Source organism: Patagioenas fasciata, chromosome 1 (assembly GCF_037038585.1).
Source record: "Patagioenas fasciata isolate bPatFas1 chromosome 1, bPatFas1.hap1, whole genome shotgun sequence".
Lineage (NCBI taxonomy): Eukaryota > Metazoa > Chordata > Aves > Columbiformes > Columbidae > Patagioenas > Patagioenas fasciata.
In genome coordinates this window covers 141,310,652-141,331,322 of record NC_092520.1, presented here as the reverse complement: position 1 = coordinate 141,331,322, position 20,671 = coordinate 141,310,652, and the positions used below count along the sequence as shown (strand labels likewise).

At 38.7% G+C, this 20,671-nt stretch overlaps 1 protein-coding gene across 5 annotated transcripts in view; it reads left to right on the top strand.

Annotated features, from left to right (window-relative positions):
- The window catches only part of SULT4A1 (sulfotransferase family 4A member 1), a 31,958-nt gene extending 11,831 nt beyond the window's left edge, over positions 1-20,127 (top strand). The window contains exons 2-8 of one of the 5 annotated variants that reach the window (XR_011741790.1): positions 6,930-7,060; positions 8,515-8,595; positions 8,720-8,846; positions 12,205-12,299; positions 13,741-13,879; positions 16,688-16,817; positions 17,494-20,127. Coding sequence is in view for 3 of the 5 variants with exons in the window: in XM_065856543.2 (XP_065712615.1) it covers positions 6,930-7,060; positions 8,515-8,595; positions 8,720-8,846; positions 12,205-12,299; positions 13,741-13,879; positions 18,450-18,562 (686 nt within the window). In the remaining 2 variants the exon portion in view is untranslated. The other 4 variants (XR_010652797.2, XM_065856543.2, XM_071816444.1 and 1 more) reach the window with 4 other exon arrangements.
- Positions 20,128-20,671: the final 544 nt, after the last annotated feature.

The following is a 20,671-nucleotide window of genomic DNA, read 5'->3' as shown; positions in this document are numbered from 1 at the left end:
TCTTATGAACATGTTTTGTTGACAGTGTGAGGTTAACTATTGGACTTGATGATCTTGAGCATCTCTTCCAACCAAAATGATTCTGTGATTTATCAGTTGGAAGGCAAATAAAGACAAACCGGTGCCTTGTCATTTTTAATCCCTAGATTTTGAGCAATCTGTGGACCTGACTTGTTAAGGCTGTTAGTATACTGCTTACTTAGCCTTTGCTGCAGAACATGTGAGGATGTTGTGGCTTATTGAGAGAGATAGAAAAGAAATACTTTTGCTCCAGCTGTCCTCAACAAGAGGCCTTTGCTTTGTGGATCTCTGTCTTCTGGGACAGATTGGGATAGCCACAGGTTAGATTCAATGGTTAGGGAGTATGTGACTCTTGAACTATTTTCTTCTGAATTCTAAAGTAGGCACCATAGACCATGCAGTTATCTGCTTCACCATGGCTACACTAGTAAACATAACTATGACAGAGGCTCTGTCAGGCTGTCATCCATGCTATTTCCTTGCTAGCACATTCCCTGATGGTTTTGCTCTCCCCCGGTACATTCCCCAGCATGATGTGAGAGATAGCTGGAGACTCTTCCCAGGAAGCTGTGGATGAAGCTGCCTTGCTCTGGGAAATTGATCTCCGTGGATGTGGGTTTGGCTGTCCCGCTTGTCCTCCCAGAGAACAGGCCCTGGTATGTTGTATTTACTAGTGTTACTTCAACATTAGGATCTAGCATGCTCAAAAGTGTCAGGAGGCCTTCTTTTCTGAGCTGCTGTGGTTGGCTTTAGATGTGAAACATGCTGCATCGCCTGTCTTGCTGTGTGGAAGTAGAGATACTTCAACAGTTGGTGCCTGGTCTGAGATGTATTGTGGTCGATTCTGCACTTTTCATCCTGTCCTCTATTGAGTAGATAGTGTACTAATGTAGAGTTAGGACTCAGGCTATTTTTTAAAAAAAGTACTAATGCATTAGCCAAAAATAACATTGTTTCGTAACCTGTTTATTAAAGCAGAGCTTTAGGATACTGTATTATACATAATAGCAATAATTCTGTGGATGATACATGTGTGTACACAGTTAAGGGACAACTTTTTTACCAAGCAGAATATACATTTTAGTTCTGAATTGAATATGGTTTTCATAGTTTGCTGTTTACAGCCTCTGGTGAAACACATTTGAAACACAGCTCAGACCTAATGGACCCACTGCTGTGTTCTCTGATATAAGTCTAGTGAAAGGCAAGCAGAATTTAGCTTTTCAGTTTAGTTTTAAAAGCCAGTGGCTGCAAGCGAAAACTAAATGGATTAATAAGTCTAAAAAGTCAAGATTTCGCTTACTGAATGTTACTGGAAATCGTGCAATTAACTCTTGTTTTAAATCCAGTCTCACTTAAGCTGTTGCCATCAGTTTCAAAAGATCTAGATTCATTTTCCTCATGTTCCACAGAATCCCTTGACAGGTCACTATTGAACTTACAGGCATTTAGGCCACGTAAAAGGAGCTTAATCTTAGAGGATGAGTATTCAGGCCTTTCTGAAAATCAGGCCCTCATACATATTTAATTAGGCAGTCAAAAATATTGACAATATAACATCATAATTTCAGCATTTATTCTGAATCCCCAGTATCATCTAGGTACAGAAGAATTAAAAATACAGTATCAAGGTGTATACATTATTTTTATTATTAAAACCCTAATTGGTAATGAAATTCCCTATTCTTAAGCCAGTTGAAATTCCAAGATATAGAACTACAACTTAGAGACCTCAAGAGGATATTTTTATGGTCTGGAAATTGTTTTAATGGAAAAATCTAATTTTGCCTCCACTATTGCAGGATGAAGATGAATCTGTCATATTTACCTGGAGATATACACTTAAATTGGTGACAGGGGAATGAGCCTGCAGGCAATTAGAGGAGCTATGTGGGAAATCACTTTACAGCACTTGCTAGGCCAATCTGACAGCTTTAGCAGCCCACATTTTTAATGAGCACTTACATCTACTGATCCTATAAAAAAAAAAAAAAGAATTGTAATGGGTCCATTGCATTGTATTAGCTGAAAATTGATCGAAGTGCAGCTAATTGGGAGTGCTGGAAGACTTAATACTAACATTAGTATTTATTTATTTTTCCACGTGGTTTCCAGACAAGGGGTGAATAAAAGGAGCATACCAAAGACCTTTGCATCCTTGAGCTGTAGGTTTGTCCCATGTTAGCTGATATGGGTATATTTATGATACATTGGAAACCATGTAGGGAAGTGAAGTTTCACAGGAAATGTTATGTTTTTAAATCTGCCACTTCACTTTGAACAAATCTGTGAGGTTCACTGGCTACATGGCAGTGTGCCAGAGGCTAGGAAGTAGTGAGAGAAGCCAGAGAACAGCTGCACTAAAGATTATTTCTCCCTCCTGCAGAGTCTAAATTTGATGTCAAAAGGCATCTAATGCATAGAAACAGAAAGGAGTGGCTGTGGTGTTTCAAAGTTTCAGCTGTCTTACTGTGCTGCCTGGCTGCTGCTGCAGCAGTTACTCTTGCCGATAAGCAGAGGCAGCATCACCATGAACTGACTTTGCCATTGTTGCTGAGGCTTTGGCCATGAAAAAGGGTACAAATGGAGAGTTCCCATTCATCATGGACTGCTGGAGGGGTGATAGGATTCTTAATGAGTCCTGATTTCTCTGCATCATTAGGCATCACGGAAAAGGACAGTGCAGTCCAACTAGCGCACTTTCAAACTGCTGTCATCGGACTGCTTTTATACATACTCTTATGCAAAGTAGAAATGCAGGTTCACAGAGAATTTTAAAGGCTGTCCTAAAACACTGCAAATTCTGGCAGTAGCTTATCACCATTGTTTCCCATCCTATCTTTTCCCAGATGCTATGCAATAAGCTGGAACACTCTTTTCTGCTGAGGTGTTGTATTGACATAACACAGGAACTTGTCAGGGAAGAGCATTTCTCAGGTACAGTGCACCGATGTTCCTCAGATGCTGCCTGGCTCTATTTCAGTAGGAGCTGGATAAATGTAAATGAATTCCACACCTGTTTTGGCAATATGACCTTGGAGGTAGCGCGGCCAGCAGTCTTCCTCCAGGATGAATTGTGGATCTGCTGCAACTGGAAGTAGGAGAGGTAGAATTGCATGGTACTTAGGAATGTTTGATCTGGTGCCTTATGCCCAAAGGCTGACCAGTTAATTCTGGTTGGACTCTTCCTGTACCATCCCAAGTGAAGCATGTGCATACATCTGCATCCACAAGGAGAAAACTGCATAAAATACTAGAGATGCACAAGATCCACTGATTGTCTGCAAGAAGGGCCTTGGCTTCATATGCATACATGATGGCTTTTCCATTCAGTGACCTAATCCTTTAATTTCACTTTAAAAGTAACCCTAAAGCAACAATAGATAGTTGTTGGCAGCCAGGCCAGAAATTTAGGGAGTATAAAGATAAGTCCTGCACCTTTTTTTTCTTTAGCTTCCTTCATCTTTTTCTGCTCTCCAACAAGTGTCATCGTTGTCCCTTTTGCGAAGAAAATTTCTGTGGCATTTGGATTTGGCCAAGTTTTGTGATAGACTGGGTTTATTGGAGGTTATTCCCATAATCTCCTTTGAAAAATCTTAGTTTCAGCAATTTACTCTAGCTTCCACCCATAAAATGGTTGTTCTTGCACATGTCCACAGATCGGAGTCTAAGTCGGTTGGTTGAAATGGTCAGTTTCTGTGCACTTCATACATAGATAGGGAATCGGGGGCTATAGCAGAAGACTTGCATTCACCTCCCACCATGGCAAATTTAATAAATTCTGCTAGCCCTAGTCTAGGCCCAGGCCTGTCATCACATGCATAGGTACAGTATACCGGTTTGATTGGCTTTACAGCCATCTGGTGTTCCCAGGGGCTAGAAGATCTTACCTTAGCAGCTAGGTCTGGAATTTGGGTTGCCGTTCGTGTATTACTAGGTTAAGCCATCATTTCTAAACCAAAAGAACATTCAGCTCTGATATCTGCACTTTAACTTGGGTTGTTTTTAATCCTAATGGAGATGTGAGTACGTTATATATATTTGTATATAAAGACTTTTAGCTATTTGCTTTTCTTTTTAAACAAATTAGCATGTGGTGTTTTAGGGTTTCTTTTTAGACAGGAGATCAGGTCAATAATTTTTTTTATATGGTGATCTTGGGAATACATGTGTGGGATAAATAAAAATTGTTTGAATGACAAGTTAAAAAAAATCACAATTCCCTCAAAAGTTAAATCTCTAGTTTTCATTTGCATTAAGACCCTGGAAGTTCTAAGCAAAGCAACTGGAGTGCTAATGTGGAAGAAAATCAGGCTAATGTAGTGGGTGACAGAAGTGTAAAGTAGCACAGAGATCATGGGTGGGACAATTCAGGATCAGTGGTCCTACTGCACATGTAAGGAGGAGGAATTCTAACCTGCTGAACAGCCAGAAGCCAGACATCTAAACTGTCAGCTTGCAATACTCCCTTTTGCAGAAGAGATATTGCAGAAATACTGCTTGCTGTGTGATTTGTAATAGGATGCTGAAATATGTGCAGCACTACATGCATAACTACAGTAATTTGTGTATGTGCATGCGAATAAGTAGCACTGAGGTTCACAGATATACAGCACTGTTTTAAAAAAACCTGTACTTGATGAGATTTTTAATTTTCTGCCTGGAGTACTTGCCACGTGCCCAGCATTAGTCTGTCGATGAATCACTGTTTTTGATGGAAGCACGTTTAGATGAAGATTTACAAGATGAAGATTTACAAGGCCTACTTCCTTCTGAATTGGAACGCTTCTTTCCCATGCCTCATACATTAGTATGTCATTTCCTATCTCTGCAGTGCTCCATGGATCTGCTAGCGATTAAGCCAAGCCTAGCACATGGCCCCGGGTCTGAGGAGAACTAGGTAAGGCCATGGAGGCTGTGCACCCTGGCCCTCACCTCCTTCTCTGGTTGACTTTGTGGGGAGCTGGCAGGGAACATGCTGCTCTCCTAAAGTTTCAGCATAATTCTGCCTCAACCTTGCAGCCTTTCTGTATTCAGAAGCACAATGGAGATGGCTTCTTTTTACCTAGAGAGCAGCTGAGTAATGAAAAATTAGAAAGTCCTGGTGGTGTTGTTTATCCCCATGCAGTTATTCCTATTCCTTTCATGGAACAAGGTTGCTATAATAGCGTTTTTCTTTGCAGGCAGAGTTGGAAATACAGAAATAAATTATAGGATGTCTCCCGTCAGAATAAATATTTAATGAGAAACAAGGGTTGTGCTCATTCAGAGTCACAAGGGCTGATACTGAAGTACTGTACGTATGTGAATTCTAATATAAAATATATGCTTGGGCTTAAAAATGCAGAATGAACAGCCTTAAGGGCAAGTGTGTATTAAGTCTGTGACAGTTGTCTCTTTGGGTAATGATAATGTAAGAGTGTCTTTTTTTTTCCAAGCCACTTCAATTTACCCACCAATCTGTCAGGAAACAGAGGCACCTTTAAAAGTATTTGCTCTCCAAAGCAATTCTTGGAGACTTGTGCTCTTTTGCATTGTACTCAGACTGTATTCACTGTAAGCAGCCTCTAAAGTACATCAGCTTTTTTTAACTCTTCCTAGCTCAGATTTAAGAAACAAAACCAAAACTAAAACAAACAAACCAAAACCCCAAACAAACAAAAAACCACCACAAAAACAAAGAGCCTGAATAATGATACACTGTTTTTTCTTAGTGCTGTAACAACACACAGTTTGTACAAAACATGTTCATTAGTGTCTACAGTCATGCTAGTTAGCATGAATTAACGAGTGACTGTTATAAATTATTTGCAATTTACAAATTATTTTCAAGTTGAAACAGGAACAAAATGCATGATCTCGGAGTTTGCAGCTCATCTTTCCAAGGACATGTGATGTTGAGGCAGGCTTGAGCTCTGTAAAGAGTTCTGGAACAATTACTTGTTCCTTTAGGCAACATGAGAGAGAAAATAAATCCTGGTCATATTTTCCTTACCGCTCACAAATGCTAACTAATTGGTCGATCTGCTGCAGTATCCAGGATGCACCATGGCCATGTGATTTGTCATCTGAAGTGTGGGGTCCCTTCCCTGCTAGGTCACTTTGATCTCTCCTCATTCTGTTCCTTCATCTCACCAAAAGCCTGTGCCTTTCTCTTCATAAGCCCTTGTCAGATATCTCTGAACCTTTGTTTGCCTGTTTTGAGGATTTCCTACCTGCTTGAAGGTAATTTGAAATAATTTTCCTGTTCAAACTCCTGTTTGGAATACCTATTAATTTTCCAAAGTGCAGTCATTAAGGCTATAGTACCTAATGTTTGCTTTGTAAATGTCCTTGGACTGGAGAGAGATACATACTTGAGGCCTCTAAAGCTTATGACTAACTTGTGATACATTGATGCATTCAGTGGTTTGTCCGGGTCATAACGTGGAGGTATAAATAGACTCTCAAATCATTGCATAACACTAGAATTGCCTACAATTTGGAGTAGAAGACACTAGCAGTCTCCCAGTACAGCCGCTAATGCATTTTTGTGAACTTCAGTGATCTCTGTCTGCCTCTTTTATTTTTTTTCATTTTTAAAATGGAAACAGTAGTATTTGCCTAGCTAACATTCACAGTAGAAAAACTTTTTAAAAATGCTTTCCAATGTACAAGTAAAGTGGTTGGGAGACAAACATTTAAATTATTACTGAAGAAAATCTCAGGTCTCTTGGGTGAAAGGAGATCTTCGTGTGTTTAAAATAAAACTAAGGAGCAGACAGACTACATTAAATAGCAGTTACAGACTTAGTTCATGGCAGACTGCTAAGGACGAAAGTTATATTTTTTTCTGTGTCTAGGTCTCCCTTCTGTTTAGATAAGAATTGTAATACAATCTGTTCTCTTTCATTGTTTGGTTTTTGCAGGCACAGGCTTGCTGCAGGAAGTGGTGTATCTAGTGAGTCAGGGAGCTGATCCAGATGAGATTGGACTAATGAATATAGATGAACAACTTCCAGTCCTAGAGTACCCTCAACCTGGTCTGGACATCATCAAGGTACAATTTATTGCAAAGAAAGTCTTTCAGCATTTGGATATCTTTTTCTTTGGCTCCATATTTATCACTTCATTTCATACTGTGTCTTTGTCTTTCCATGATTATAGTTGCTCTGTTTGTTGGAATGACTCAGAATATTATTAGGTTATTTTAAAATTGGTTTTATTAAGCTTTATTCTCTATTGAATCCTGTAGGAGATGTTTCTCCATATCATAAATATCTTGGCAATGGGTTTCCTGAATAAAAGTTCCAGGCCTCTCTTGCTTATGTAAACAGAAGGTGCCCAATTGAAGCAAATTTACTTTGATCCATTCCCTGAATTTGTGAAAGAGGAACTACAAATACAGAGATTTATGGATCTGTAGACCCACTACTCTGTATTTACACATCTAAATCCTTATAGAGCTGGGATCTGGGGATCTGCAGACTCTGTAGTTGGGGGAGTTTGGGGTCTTCTACATGAAATGAATTCCACATTATTAAAAATCACTGGGAGACTAGTGGCATGGCATAGAAGTGTGATCTTGTCGTTGCTGTAACTACCTCTGATACAGGCATATCTTGGAATGATTGGGCAAATTACTGGGCTTCATCCTAGAACAGCCACAGTGCTTGTTGAATTGAGCTAGCTAAGATTGGCACAGGTAGATTTAAGCTGCTTCTGGTCAATGACAACGGCAGCATCAGCCCCTTCTAGGCTGAGAGTATTTGGACGTCAGAGGTTTCTTTTCTTTTTCATCTGTGTGAAGCCTAATCCGATGGGACCTCATTGCTACCTTTATGCAAATAAGTGGTGGCAACAGTGAGAGGTTTAGTTTGAGATTTTAGTAAAATCATAGTGATCTATACTAATGTGCTAGCAACTTGATCCAATATGGATTTTTGCAGTTTTTAACTACTGGAAGGTTTGTGTCATAAGATGATTTTGTCGAAATTGTAGAAAAATACTGTGTTTGAAAACTGTTCACACACTCAGATAAACCTTTGGACTGTCTGGGCCTAATTCTGAGCATAAAATAAATCACAAGAGTAAAATTTTGAACTGTGAAAGTGAGGGTAGGTTTTTCAGAGCTTTTAATATTTTTTCAAGGAATTTTAGTGGAAGCATCGTTGGAAACAAAATTAGTTTGATATTAAGAATCTTTAACTATTACACTGTCTTCCTGAGAAGGTCCTACAAATGGAAGTACTTTGAAAACAGAAGGATGGAGGGGAAACAAAACCAAAAAAAACACCAAAAAAACTTCAACTCATTATCCAGCCTTTTGATATTTAAAATCCAGATGTAACTCCCTGACCTAATTTCTAGACCCAGACCCCTAGTAGTTTAAGAAATTAATTTGTGAATGTGACTCAGTATAGTAAAGGGCTTAAAGTATGACAGTTCAGGACAACTCAGGATGTGCCAAACACTAATGCACAATAAGAAATGTTTCTGTCTCCTTTATTTAAGGAACTAACATCTCCTCGCCTTATAAAAAGCCACTTACCATATCGATTTTTGCCTTCGGACCTCCATAATGGCAATTCAAAGGTAAAAATGAAATGAAATCATGTTTTTAACTGTATTGACAACAGTTGTTTAAGTGCTTGGGAAACAGAGTGGAGAAAAAGTTTTCAATATGATTATTTTTTGTTTTTGCCCCCCTCTGTCATAGGTAATATACATGGCTCGCAACCCTAAAGACCTGGTGGTGTCTTATTACCAGTTTCACCGCTCCCTAAGGACCATGAGCTACAGAGGAACATTTCAGGAGTTTTGCAGAAGGTTTATGAATGACAAGTGTAAGGAGCTGTTCTCTCTGCACACGCTGTTACACATTTATTTTCATCTCTGCATTCCTTCTGCAAGTACAGAAATGAACTGGATAAAGGTGCATTTGTTTTGCATATACAGCAAGGAAGTTGCTACAGATAGTGCTGCATGGACTTAGATTTGGCCATGCCTTGTCAATAATTGCCTTACAGCATTTGACCCCATGGGCTCAGCAGTATTCCACATAGCTCAGGCAAAACTGTGGTCTACTCTTCTAGAATTCAGTTTGCAAGGTACCAGGTACCTTGTGAAAAGTGAATGTTCCAAACATAATTTGGTTTCAGTGGTACCTCACTGTTAGCAACTTCACAGAAGTCTTTCTATCCCTCCAGTGGTTATTTTTTTTTCCTGATAATTCCTTTGATGTTTTTATTTCATCCAAAACCTTGAAATTTGTCCCTTTCTAGGTACCAGTTAACACAAAAAAAAATCTCTAGTTGGCATGAGATTGATCTGGAGTACATCAGTAAGTTGAAGTGAGCCCCTGTAAGAAGGCAGTTGCAGTCTGCTACTATCTGAGAAATGCACCCCTATATTGAGAGTACAGAAACCTGCTTTACAACTACTCATCAGCTGCTCACCCAGTAATTCCTTCAAGTGAAGGCTGTTCCATGGCGCACCCGCTGTGCTCCTGCTCGGGCTGCGCTGCCTGACGTAGCTCCATTACACAAGCTCAGTAAACTTACAGGGAGGACAAGCCCCATGTTCTCACATAACTGGCTGCCACTGGACTTTTTGCCAGTGGATTGCCACACTTTCTAGCTAGGAAGAGACAATTTTTTTACTGCCTTCTACTTCTCTACAAAATCTTCTCTATGGTACCTTAACGTGACTCTAATCATTCACTAGGTGCCTTGTGTTCCGAGAGCAGGATCTCCTCTAGATCCAGTGCAGCAAACTTTCCTTCAACCTGGAATTTGGAGGAGTTGATGCTAAAGGAGCTGTATAATACTAAAAGGAAGAAAACAGTAAAAGCCCACCAGTGGAGGTTACTTAGCAGGCCTTAAACCTTTGCAACTTTCTCCTGCAAGTTTGTGGAGGGAGGGTAAATGCTCTCCTTCCATTCCAGCCCACCTTCAGCTTTTTCTTTTGCATTTTCTGAGAGTGGGATGTTTGTCTATAGACCATGATCAGAAACTTCTAGATTGGTGACATATGAAAGATACATTAGAAGGCCTTCAAAGACAGGAGGAAGGTTCATTATTCTTTTTCATATACATATCCCAAGAGTTATTTATATCTCCAGCTTGTAGCTGCTAGCTGATGTACCACAACCTCCTAGAGTCAGTAAAACATCACAGCATGTTGTGTGTCCGTAATTGTGCAAATGGAGTGTTTTGTAATATGGTAAATTTAGCATTTAGCTAGATGTTTGCATCTCATGGAAGCAATGCAGCAGCAAAAAAACCTTCACAAGAAATCATAGGATTGCTAGAGAGAGAAGCACTGCACGCAAATAACACAATCCCGCTCTTTTTATCCCTCCTTATACCTGACCATCTTGAAACAAATCCAGTCCATGGTAGCTATATTGTTTGAAAGCACACAGTTGGATAGGGATTTGTCTTGAATGTTCTAATTCTTTGGTATTACCCTCTAAAGCTTAAGGGACTGTCTTACATAAAGCATAGGTATACTCTGCTAATGTAATCTTAATGGATTCTTGCCCTGTACCATTAAGAGCAGCTTGAAACACTTTTTGTTTGACTGGTAGGGTAGTTTCATGCATGAAGTTTTTTAGGGGTATATGGAATGGGAATAACCAAAATGGAATTTTTCCAATACCTTTATAAAAATCAAAAATTAGTCACCGTATTAAAATAATTTTCCTATGAAACTGACCTCTTTGTCCATCAAAAATGTTCCATTTACCAAAACTAAGCAATTATTTTTTCAGAGAAAAGGTGACTTCAGAATACAAAACTATAAAGTTTCATATTTTTCTTTAGCTTCTTTGCTGAAAAGATAAAATTGACCCCAAAAAATAATTGGGAAATAATGTGACGAACTGCTCACCATATTTGCTTAACTCCTGCCTTGATTATTTGAAGTCCTTTGGGTGAATTTATCACTGGTAAAAAAGAAATATGCGGAGTGTGTTTCTCTTTGGGTTGTCTTTCTGGTAATATTGGCAGCAAAGTCATTCCATAAGTAATAAATGCCAGTGTCCGAACCTCTGCTAGACACACATAAATTGACTGAAATCAGTGCAAATGTGGACTTTATCAGAGAAGTTAAAAGCAAAGTAGGAAAGTTTTGAGGAGAGGGTTAAGACTTCCATTAACCACTGTCTCAGCAGTGTTGGGAGCACAGACCCTCCCAGTGTAGCACCTCAACTTCTCTTCAAGTCCCAAACCCCACACAGCAGATAAGCGGAACTGAAGAGAAGCTGCTGGTGGCACATGGGAGATAGGAGGCATAACCTTTTCATCACTGGCAAGCCTGTACACTGGGCCTGCCCACATTTTCAGATATGTGGGGAGTATATTTCTGATATATGGGAATATATCTGAGATACATGGGGAATATACCCCATCACATGGCACTAAGCTTTTGGAAGAACTTCACGGGCATCTGGTTGTAGTCTGGATTTATTGTGTAGTTGAGATAACTGCTAACAGTATGACTGAAACTGTGTTCTGGCATATCTGCGGAAGTTGTTTGGAAGTGTTCAGAAAATAACAATAAAAGAGAATAAGTCTTAGATTTTTTTGGGGGGGAAAGACATAATGATAAATACAGTATTCTGTCAGTACATCCTACATTTTTGGGAATGACCGTGGAGCATTTTTATAGGCATGTTTCTTTAATACTTGTCTAATTAAGAAAGGACAATGGTTGGTAGCAATTCTTTGTTCATAATAGAAGATCCTCTATGGAACTTTCCATGAATGCTGTATCTACCTTCTAAGTGAAGGATCCTGCAGTGTGATATGCTAATTGCAGTGATTCACGCAGATTGGAGCCACTGGAACTTTTCCTTCTGCAAAGCTATCTGTGTAATTTTTATTTTGGCTCAATTTCCATTCAAAAATCAGGCATTATTAATACTGAGCTCCAAGAGGTCCCTAATAAAATATGATGGCATTTTCAGTTAAACAGTTTATGGTAAGTTAGTTATTTTGAATATTCCAAAATGGTAGAAAAAGCTTTTTTAATTAAGTTCCTTGCTGTGCATGGCAATGGGTCAAAACCAGATGCTGTTCTTCTGGTGCTATGAACCTCTCCAGTCAATTTACTTTTCTCCTTTTTTTTTTTTTTTTTTTTTTGAAATGGGCTTAATAACAAGTGTTCATTTCCCTCATGCCAATCATAATGTCTTTGTAGTAGGATATGGTTCGTGGTTTGAACATGTGCAAGAATTTTGGGAACATCACATGGATGCCAATGTACTTTTTCTCAAGTATGAAGATATGCATAAGGTAGGTTAGGTGTAGCAAAAAGGTATTATAATTATGTTTAACATCATAATCTGTAAAATACATAAAGTAAAATATTTGCTTATCTCCACGTTTGGGCTCCCTAATGTCTGATACCATTTTTAAAGCATTGATATTCAATAGCTTCTATGGACTTTCAGCTCTCTCATAAACCCGGTAATTTGCTCAGGAATCTGCCTGTGTCCATGAGGACTAAACTACTCAGAGAAGGCAGAAATGTGTAACTATTTAGTGCTTGCTACACTCAGCCCTGGACATTCATTTAAAAGTGTCTTGCGGTGTGTACTGTGTCAATGAGAAAAAAGCATATCATCAGTGTTTTGTCCTATATATTTGGCACTTATTCTGATTATTTGCTTGTTCTTAGTGTCTTCTGTGAAACAATGTTGAAAACCATTAGGGATGATCATGTAGCACAAGGTGAACATAATTATTTGGTCCTTATGGTATGCTGGCTAATAAATCCACTGTATTTTAAATCAGAAATTTAGTGGAAATACTACATAGACTATTGGTTTCCATTTCCTGTTGCAATAATATATTTTGAGAACTAATGAAAATACTTCAAAATGTTTATTTGAGTGGAAAATTATTGCAAACATGGGAAGAACTCAGCTCCTATCTCTAAACCTCAAAAAAGCAAATTCAATGGAGAACTCAGTAAAGCTGAGTAAATTATAATTTCAGCTTTACTGAGCCTTCTGATGGAGTGTGATGCTAAAAGAATGTAATACAATCAGAATAATTAAAAAAGCTTAGTAGAAATTATTTCAAATCCATGGTTTTGAATAATGATATATTCCTAGCTGTGCTCACTGATGGGTGCTGCCAAAAGCTGGTGACATCACAGTATCCTTCTGCTTCCTGATAAACATTGCTCTTTTGTCCTTGCAACTCCACAAGTCTTACTCATACTGAGGAACCCCAGAGTTTTGGATATATAAGTTAATGACTGCTTATTCTCAGAGGCCACCTCACTAGATCATTTCCGTGTACATGAACTTAGCACCAGGAGCTAATGATGAAGGAAGGGCTGCTCTAACATTTGTAGTCACTTATTTTACCGAGATCAAAATCAAAGTAACTTTTAATTCCTCCAAAATACACTTGTATTCCAAAGTTATCCATTAAGGCTGTGGGGTTGTCTCAAGTGGGAGGCATCACAATAAGCTTGCAGTTCCCCATTATAGTATGTGAAGAGGTGAGCTTATGTGACTGTGTTCTCTGCTGACCTGTCTTACCCTAGTTACTTGAAATGTGTTTATTTTCAGCAAGTTGAAAGGTCGCAAAATTTTAAGACAATGGTGCTTCTGCTTTTTTGTTTTTCACACTCATCAGGATTAAATTTGAAATATTTAAACTCATTGGAAAAAGGTCATTTAAAATATTATAAAATAAACTATTTTAAAATATTCTCTTACAGGACCTAGCGACAATGGTTGAGCAACTGGTGAGGTTCTTAGGAGTTTCTTATGACAAAGCACAGTTGGAATCCATGGTGGAACACTGCCATCAACTCATTGATCAGTGCTGTAATGCAGAAGCACTTCCTGTTGGCAGGGGTATGTTTAAAACCCGCAGTAAAACTCTTGTTGTGGAAGTTGCAAGAAGCAACTGACAACTTAGTAACCTCCAGGATGTGTTAAGATGTTGGTAAAATATTGCTGTGTAAATGATGGGAGGAAGCTGACTGTTGGTGCAGTCTTGGGGTTGTTTTAAAATAAAGTTAGGTAGAAGTGACTACAAAGAATGGAAACGTGAAAGATCAACAATGTACATTCAACACCATGCAAACCACCCTGTTAGAGAGTCTTTGGCTTACTTCAATGGATTGAGCTATTCATGCTGAGGCGACTGCACTGCTCCTTCTGACCTTTAGCGTGTCAAAGCCCACACAATTTCATACAGTTTATCTCGGCCTAAGACCTTGTGTTTGAGTGTATCAGATTTTCTAGAATAACAGATAATTCTAATTTGAAGGCATCAAATGACAAGGAGCTGTAGTTTTGTTCATGAGCTTTTTCTTGTTGTTGTCTGCCTTAGCTGTTTAAAATGTGTTAAACTTCTAGATGTTTATTCTGGTGAGGTCTCTCTGTAGGAACCTGAAGTGCCCTTAAAGCTACTGATGCATCTGGCCTTTGAATAATGTCAAGAAATCAAGTCCTTTCTCAGTCTTCCTTCTGATAAGCATAAAAAGTCACTCAGTAAGTCTCCCTCAAATTGTTTTCTCTAGGCTGCTTTACAGCATTTAAAAGTTCTTTTTAAAAATGAAGGCATAAGATGAAGATGGAGAATTCCTATGTCAGCCTCACAAATGCCTTATCCAGACATAAAATCCCTTCCACTGATTTAATCCAGTTTTAACTGAAGTTTTCTCTGCCCGTCTCCCTTGTTTGTCCATCCATGGCCACACTAGCACTTTTTGCTACAGCATCATACACAAAATGTGTCATTTGTCATGACCACGCTCTTTTCAGAAGAACTAGTAGCAGGGTCTTGTCCCTTAGTCAGGGAGCCCGACCTGAATACTTTGCTCTTGAGTTTCTGTGTAGAAGCCCTTTCCATACTACCTCTCTCAGCCAAACTTATTATCTGCAGGTTTTATCACCTATAATTTTTATGATTATTTTCAAATCTCTGATAAAAATATCATCGGTCCTCCTTGACTGCTAATTCTGAGTTAGCTGGTTGTTTGATCATTTGTCGTGCATTTTGTTGACATAATGTATTTCTCTTAAAAAACATTGAGAGGGCATGCCTTGCGAAAGCCTATTTTATCTTTTAATTCACCTTTAATACAGTCAAACTGTGATCTTAGGAACACTTAATGAGGTCTGAGGGCAAGTTTGCTTTCCCATGAAAGCAGTTTCACTGATATTCTACACTCCCTTTGTGTCTGTCTTGGCAGAGCCTTGTGCCAGTCTTTTCTTTACTTGGCTCAGACTATCATCAGAGTAACTGACTCAAGAGAACTTGTTCTGTTTGTATGTTGGCACAAATGTTTCGGGATGTCGTACTCGGAAAAAAAGCCATTGCTCTCCCCTCCTTGCTTTTATCTGTGAGTTTGCACACCTGTTATGGAAGGGCTCTTAGCGTTTTATGTATGGGCCATATACTCCAGTTCTTACAGTAGGACCTAGAAAACAGATTTCTATGAGTAGTTTCCTGTCATAACTCTATATGCCACCTCTTTTTGTCTGAGTTCCCTTACATTATGGTAAATGATGAGTTCTTGAAATAAATATCTCAAGTTAGTTGGCTTGAGGTAAAATTCCAGTGAAAACAAAGGAGTTTATAGTTTCTCTGAAAGACCTAATCTGTTTGCTAAAGTTCCTGGTAGAATCTCTACTGAATGGTGTGTTTTCCTGCCCTTAGTTATTTTGCCTTCAGCTCTCATCCTACCATCCTCTTATTACTTCAAATTGAAAATTCAGCATGTAATACAACTTATATCTTGTGTAAAAACAAGATACCATCTCATTTGCAGTGGGATTTTACGGCACATTGCCTAACTGATTACCAACCCACTTCTCCGCTATGAAGACAAGATCACAAAATAATGAGTCTGATAAGAAGACATCCTGAGAGCCTTGGATAAAGTGTTTGATGTCAGTGCAAGGTTTTACAAACAACAGAGCTGCATTCTCCTCCATTGATTTGCATTTGACACAAAAACCTAGGTTTATTCCTAACCTCCATGAGGTGGACATCTCTGGAGCAACAGCACTGCCACACACTATGCACAGCACAGAACCCCCCTCCTTGTCCAGTGAAGGCCAGAAAGGCATTTTTGAAAGAAAGGCGAGGTTGTAATACACAAGAAGAGAACAGAACTGCTGGTGAGGCCTTCCACAGGCAGAAAGGTCAACTGCTGTTTCTGCTGGACTGTTCATCTCCACCCAGATAAACAGGGTGATGTCCACTTCACCTGCGTGAACCATTTGTACGTGGTGTCAGCGTTCATTGTTGTGCAGTGGAGTCTTCAAACTCCTAGTCAAGTGTCAGAGCCTCATATTTATACTGTCTACAAAGCTTTCAAAAAGAAGCCTCCATTTTGTGATAGAGAAGGAAGGGAGCTACAGCAGTTAATGTAATATTTTGTCATTTGTTCACTGTGTGCTTTTTATTGAAAATATTCTTATTTTGAATTTCTTTTGTTCGCTGTCTCTAGCTTTTACAGTATTTTGTTACTTCAGAATGCAGCTTCGTTAACAGTGCTTTGTTCCTTCTCGGTTTGTTTCTGTGACAAAGAATGGTGGCAATAACATGACAGCTTATTGTAATTTGTTTTAAATACTTTTAATTTGTCATTCGTTACATTTACTTTCTTATTTTGCTTTATTTTAGTTCTTCATTTTTTTTTCTTTTAGCACATTGATCTTTACTCTGAAGATAACCCTGAGCTGCTGTGAAAGCAGAACAATGGTTAGATAAGTTACTTATATTTGACTGTTATCACATCATAAATTACACAGTTGCATGATTCAAATCATAAACCAGGTGGGTGACTTTTTGACAAGCTATCAATTCATATGGTTAAAAAAACAAAAGTGACAAATAATCCACTGCATATGTCCTTTATAGAACTTGTCATCTGTCCATACATGTTGTTAGGGAGATTCAGAAATAAAAGGCTTATCTTTCCCAAGCAGAGGAAGAAAATGTTTTATTATAGTTATTGAAAGGGAAATACAGGATTTTAGGTTTCATGCTGCACTTTATGCAATTATAGTTGCCAGAGCAAAACTGAAATAAATATCAGATGTTTGATTGCAAGTGTTCTCTTAATGTTTTTTTTTATACAGGAGAAGTTTTGTGAAAGCAATAAATGATGCATTTTCAGTGAGTTTCAGGTTCTTTTGATCTTTTGATCCTGAAAACAAACTAGCACACTATCGTACCTTCAGGAGTTACAGGAAAATCCTAATTTCATAGAACAGCCTTTGCCACACATACTACACCATCATGTTAATATGTCATTTGTAGATGTTTCTGGGAGTTTTGTCTTTGGACTCAATTATAGAGCTGCTGCATAAAAGCAATGGTAATTAAATTAAATGGGTATTCTCTTTATGCATCAAATGCATAATTAAGCTCCCTACATGTACTTTTGTTCTTGCTGTCATGATTAAACTCTCTGGTAGCACAGTCCCAATTCTCCTTTCATTTATTCCAGTTGAACAAGCCTGGATTTTGTCTTCATTTGTATTCAGTACAAATGAGAAGAGAATTGGGCCTCTCAGTCTGGTTACTCCATGGCTTTTTCATCAATAAGTGACCTTGGCTGACTTGGTGTTAAATAAATTTTGGACTGCAGTGCAACAGTGGTTAAGGGGTTTGCAGCCTTTGACTGGTAGGTTCAGCAGTGTCACCAGATTATGTTACCAGTTGGGTTCAGTAGAGTAGAAGAATAGTCCATACAAGGCAAAAGTGTTCAGTGTTCATATTGCATCCACCAAAAGCTTCCAATTCCTGTGTACAAAATCTAAATTGCACAAACTGGGTGTATGGGATTTGTTCTTTTCTATAGATACAATCTAGGCACTCATGTTTAACGGTTCTCTCCATACTGAGAAATGTAAATTCATCTGTTGAACTTATCTTTAAACATAAAATAGTAGAAATTAGTAATGATAATATTATATCTCAATCAGAATTCAATAATCAGTTTAATACACCACATTCCATGTGCCTTTTGGATAGTTGTCTGACCAATGTATGCTGAAAACACGGTAATTTTGAAATGTATTGTTTTTAGCTGTTGGAGTTATTAAACAGCCATAGTTTGCACTGGAACCAGAAATCCACTTGTAAATAAACACACAGGCCAAAATCTGTGTTCATTTCTAATTAAGACTAAAGCAAAAACCCTACAAAAATCTGAATTCTTGTATAATACTTGCCTGGTACAGATGACAAGGCATTTGGTGCTTATCTTAAGGCTTCACAAGGGTTGTAGCAGGGGGATTGGGTAAGGCAAAGAACAGCCTTAGGACTCATTGAGCTTTCAATGGCAGCCGAGACTGATGAGCACCTCACAGGTGATATTTGATGCCCTGCATAATTAGACTGTAGATACTTGGTGTCCTGTTGTGTACGCTCTCTGACTTGTGTTCCTTCTCTGTGTTTCAGGACGAGTTGGCCTATGGAAAGACATCTTCACTGTTTCAATGAATGAGAAATTTGATTTAGTTTATAAACAGAAGATGGGAAAATGTGACCTCACATTTGATTTTTATCTATAAAAATGCATGCATATGATATCCAAATATAGCTAGAAGTGCTTTATGCATTCATTTATTACCTGCTGGACAAACTACTGTGGCTATTATATGTAACAAGATTTAAAGAGAGAAAAACAATCTTAAGTAAACCATATCAGATACAATTATCTTTGATCCTAAACAGCTGTTTATCTTCTGGTATTTTAATCCTTTGTCCACATGCAAGAACTTCTTAGACAATACTAGAATATTCAGCTGTTATGGAATGTATTATATACGTATAAGGTATGTATCATATATGCAACTAGAATGTACACCTTTTCAGCCCCACATTGATTATTTAATGTGTTTTATAAAAGCTTTTCACTAGAACCTAAATAAATGTCCATAAACCAAATAAGAAATTATTTCAGAGGGAAACAAGTAACAGGCCAAAACTGTATGCTAGAATGATCTCAGGGGTTAAACGTCACATTTATTTTTATAGCAGGTGAATTGAGTATAAATAAATCCCATTCCAAAATAGTAACTAATCAAAGTGGGGTTCACATTAGCTTCTGCACACCTTTATCTGGATAATATGAGTAGGTTCTGTGCACTGGCATACTCTGCAAGATGGGGCTTGTTATGAACTATAGCTGCGATTGTGACTTGAATCCCAAAACCCACCCATGCTTTCATAGATGACAGCACACAGCTGTTTTCCTGATGGAAGAAGTTCAGCTCCATGCCAAAGGTCAGCAAAAAGAAGCTCCTTAAACTCCCAGCTCCAATTCAGTCCCTCAAACTGGGGCTTAAAAGCAAGGCATCTGGTGCAGGGTCTTTCCTGAGGAGTCGGTGTCTCTGACCTATATCACTTCGCTGTGTAGATGTGAATTTCACCGATTAGATACAGTAAGAGAAGATAAGGTGCTGGGCATCCTGTAGTTCTACTAAAAATTAAGGGCACTTAGCGCTGTTGGTGGTTTGTGCTGCTGGACTCCATCAGACTAAAGTGGAAGATGGATATACAGGCCAGTGTAAGCGGGCAGAAGAAACGGTGGCACTGAAGGAGGAGTTTAAAAATACACCACCAGGTGGGAGTATTGCACAAGTATTCATGCAGAGTAGTTTAAGTAATCTTTGGCCATGGCTGGTCTGGATTGTAAGCAGGATTCAAGTTTATTTCTGTATCTTTTTTATTCTCTAGACAGGTACATAAGCAGCCTGAAGCAGGCTGCTATCACTATAAAACTCTCCAGAATTATTTTATTGTTAGGTAATGGCAACTATGCTTTATAGGTTCTCAGCTGCAGAAGGCCCGTTTTTGCTAGTCAAATACTCGGTCTCACTAAAAGCCGTGAAGAAGGACTAGCAGATTTTTAGTGTTTCAGTTATGTTGGGAAACAAACTGTCAGTTCAGCAACTGGCAAGTGGTGTAGCATGATGTGGCTTGACAGCACTTTTCCTTGTATATTTGTGAGTGAAAATGCTTTCAGTGAAATTTTATTTCTATTTTTATATTTTTAGTACTGTATGAATATTAAGCACTACACATTATACTTCTGTGCTTGCTTGCTTATTGAATAAAAGATGTGTTCCGTGCATCATGGTTTGCTCATTTTGTAGACCTCCTACTCAGGCCAGGTTGTCTTAGTACAAGCCAGAGATTGTCTCCCCTACCCACACCTCCTGACTTATGACAGAAGAACCACAGAAAGGTAGGATCAACTCAAACCATTATCTGACCCACTGAGCCGTCTCTGACTGAGCGGCCCATAGCGAATGCCTGTGCAAGAGTACAATAAAGAGCACGAGACTCTGTGAGGATATTTGTGTTTAAAACCCTTCTTACCGTTTTCCTTCCCCTCATGTGACTACTGACAGTATCCCATGGCAATGAGCTCTTTGTCTAAATACACGCTATATCTTAAAGGACTCACTTGCTTAGAGACTGCCACCAGGTAGTGCAATTTGGTGTTCCTTTGCTCTTATGTTATGACAAATGATACGCAGTCACCGTTCAATCCACTCAAGACTTTGTATGCTTTTATCTTGCGCCTATTGGGCAACTCCATGCTGAGTAGTCCTACTGGTCTCTGTCATACAGGAGGCCAAAACCCATGAACTACAACAAGCTGCAAGAAGACA